The 3,116-nt window shown below is 24.6% G+C and overlaps 1 protein-coding gene across 1 annotated transcript in view; it reads right to left on the bottom strand.

The window, feature by feature from the left end:
* Positions 1-3,116, bottom strand: part of LOC107479767 (long chain acyl-CoA synthetase 5) — an 8,523-nt gene that overhangs the window by 1,094 nt on the left and 4,313 nt on the right. Inside the window, exons 16-18 of the mRNA XM_052258369.1 lie at positions 3,026-3,116; positions 2,707-2,889; positions 2,343-2,462 (exon numbers count right to left, since the gene is read on the bottom strand). The exon at positions 3,026-3,116 is cut by the window's right edge and continues 49 nt beyond it. Coding sequence (XP_052114329.1) covers positions 2,343-2,462; positions 2,707-2,889; positions 3,026-3,116 — 394 coding nt within the window. The remainder of the gene's footprint in view (positions 1-2,342; positions 2,463-2,706; positions 2,890-3,025) is intronic.

Here is a 3,116-nt window from a genome sequence, read left to right as displayed (position 1 = left end):
AAACCAAGATCCGCCGATACTTATATAATATTACTATATTAAATTGAATTAATTTTATTTTTGTTATTATTACATCACCAAAGTATATAATTAATATATTTTGGTTAACTATAATAACCAATGGATATACAAATTATCCTTTTGTATATTTTCTAACAATCATTAAAATATGTTTATTATTTATGTCCTTCAGATAACTATAGTGACTAATGGACATATTGATTATTCTTTTGTAATTCTTCTAATATTCAATTTACATTTAAATATTAATTGATATTACTTAATTGTTCAATTATAAAAAATTAAGCTGTAAAACTTACAATTTGGGTTAAACTTTTAGGATTTAAAGTATATATTTATTACTTAATTTTTTACATTTAACAAATATAGCTTTGATTTACCCTAAATAAATTTTTGTAATTATCTTTATAATATAATAGAATCGCGTGTGTGTGTGTATAATTTTGGGATAAAATTATCTTTATAATATATATATATATGTGTGTGTGTGTGTGTGTGTAATTTTGGGATAAAATTAAAAATTTAGTTTTAACAAGAGTATTGATTTAATTACTAAACTTTATATTTTAAATTTATAAATTAATACTGATTTTAATATTTTTATATATAACATTTATATTATTATAAACTTGTTTATTTATCGTATAAATTAAGGTATAGCTATTAATATTTATATTTATATTTATATTTATATATTGATAATACTTCAAAATAAATAATATTTGATCAAATAAGCCAAAAAGCTTTCCATATCTTATCTTAATAGTTATAAAAGATAGGTTTGTGTTATGAATTTATTTGTTGTTACATAATTCATTTTATTAATATAATTATAAATTTAAATATAGTGCTTTATAACTTAGTTATATTTATATTTTATTAAAAAATTTTGGAGGCCACTAATTTTTAGTAATTTTAGTCCGTATTTGACTACCACAAACACTGAATATGGATTTATGGTTTATTATGAATATAGTCATTAAAACTTTTAGTTATAAGATATAAATTTAGTTTGAAAATATTTTTTTCTTTATGAACACATTGATATTGCTTTTAATTTTCATCTTAGGAATAGGATTAAAAATTTAAATGCCATGTTAAATATTTAATTTGCATACTGTTTTTGTACATTATATTAATTTATATATTAAAGAATTATTCCTTTAGTGAAAAATTAGGTTATATGGTTTACATATATAAATAAAACTTTAAATTTTAGAAATATATATACTTCATAAATATTTTTTTACATTGAAAAATTAATATTAATTTTGTTTATTTTAAAAATATATTTGTAAATTAATTAATATTTATATTATCTTAAAATTATAGAATTATATATGTTATTTATATACAAAGTTAAAATTTTAAATAAATAATATTTTTCGTTTTTTTTTCTATGACTTTAAGATCTCTGGTGCAATAGCACAAGATCCCTCCACTAATTATATAAAATATAATTTATTTTTAATATTTTCGAAAAATTTTAAAAATATTCTTAACATTTAATTTGATTTAGTTTTGTTCATATCCTTTGAAATAAATTTTAATTTTACACTTTATCATATTTTTTGTTAATTAATTTTTTTTCCAATTATATCCTTAATTTTATCTCACTATCATCATCAACATCACGTACTCATCTTCTCTCATCCTTCCTCATCTCCAAATCTCAAGTTAGGAACCTCTCCTTTGATTTCTCACTTTTATCATCAACATCATTATCTATTATTCCAACCACTCATTCCACCACCACCAATATACCTCTCAAGTTAGACATGGTGGAGATGGAGTGAGAGAGATGTGGTAATGGAGGTGGGGGAGTGGAGGTAGTGGCATTTGGGGTGGAGTAAGGAGGTGTGATTGTAGTGGGATGAGAAGATGCTGATGATGGAAGTGGAGAGGATGAGATTATGTTGATGGTGATCATATGGTTAATTAAGGGTATAATCGAAAAGAAAAATTTTAATTGATAAAAAAATAAGATAAAAGGTAAAATCAAAATTTATTTCAAATATTAGGAACAAAATTGAATCAAATTAAAATTTTTTAAAAGTGTTAGAACAAAAATATAATTTATCCTATCGAGGAATGATAGAGCCAGCAATATTTATGATTTATAGTTATTAAGTAGTCATTAATAATGATTTTAATGGTGTGAGATTTTATCGAATAATGTGAGATTATTTACTTTTCTTTTATTGATTATATACACCAAAATTTAATAAAATTACTGATTCTTAGACTTTTTTTTACCTTATATACAACCAACCAACCAACTGATTTAATCTCAGTCATTCATCAACAAAATATTGGTGTACCTTGTAGTATTTATGCATCTGAGGTCTCTTCTTCTTAAATGTTGGCGTGATAAGGTCACGGTCTTGGTCAAAAGGAACCGGGTCAAGATGAATCGCTTTTATGAACTCAAAACCTTTCAACTGCCACAAAACAATATTCAGGATCAAATAAAGCTTCAGCTGACGAACCTGTACATACTCACATAATATAGGCACTTCCATCCATTTATTCAAATTAAATACATTTTTATAAATATGGAAAAAGAATTAGATAATGTTGATTTAAATGTAAACAAAAAAAATTTCTACTTGATATGTATAATGTGACTATGAGCTTTTAATTCAAAATGATGATGGCTAAATGTAAGTAGAAGTAAAATATGACCTTTTTTGCCTTGGCAGTATTTACGAGTTCTGCAAGCACGTAGGCTTTTGCCTTTGGATCTTCACATAGAGAATTGTAGTCCTTGGTTATATTATTTTCTTCGGCCCACCTTTCAAGTGCATCTTTCTTGGGGTTAATCACGGCAACAAGGTAGGCCTCGAAACTGCTTCCATAGACCCATATCTGAAACGAGGAGGTTTAAACATCTGTTAGTTTGAATAACATACAGTGTTTCTCTGGCATGCTTTTCCTAAGTTATTACAACACTCTTTGCTTCTCGAATAAGTAAGAGGATAATAAAAGGATGGATAGGACATACTGATTCAAGAACAGAGCTTTGACCATAAACATTCTCCAGGTGTTCAACAGCAACATATTCTCCTTGTGAAAGCTTAAATATATTCTTCTTC

The sequence above is a fragment of the Arachis duranensis genome, chromosome 3 (assembly GCF_000817695.3).
Source record: "Arachis duranensis cultivar V14167 chromosome 3, aradu.V14167.gnm2.J7QH, whole genome shotgun sequence".
Classification (NCBI taxonomy): domain Eukaryota; kingdom Viridiplantae; phylum Streptophyta; class Magnoliopsida; order Fabales; family Fabaceae; genus Arachis; species Arachis duranensis.
This window is presented reverse-complemented; position numbering and strand designations above follow the sequence as displayed.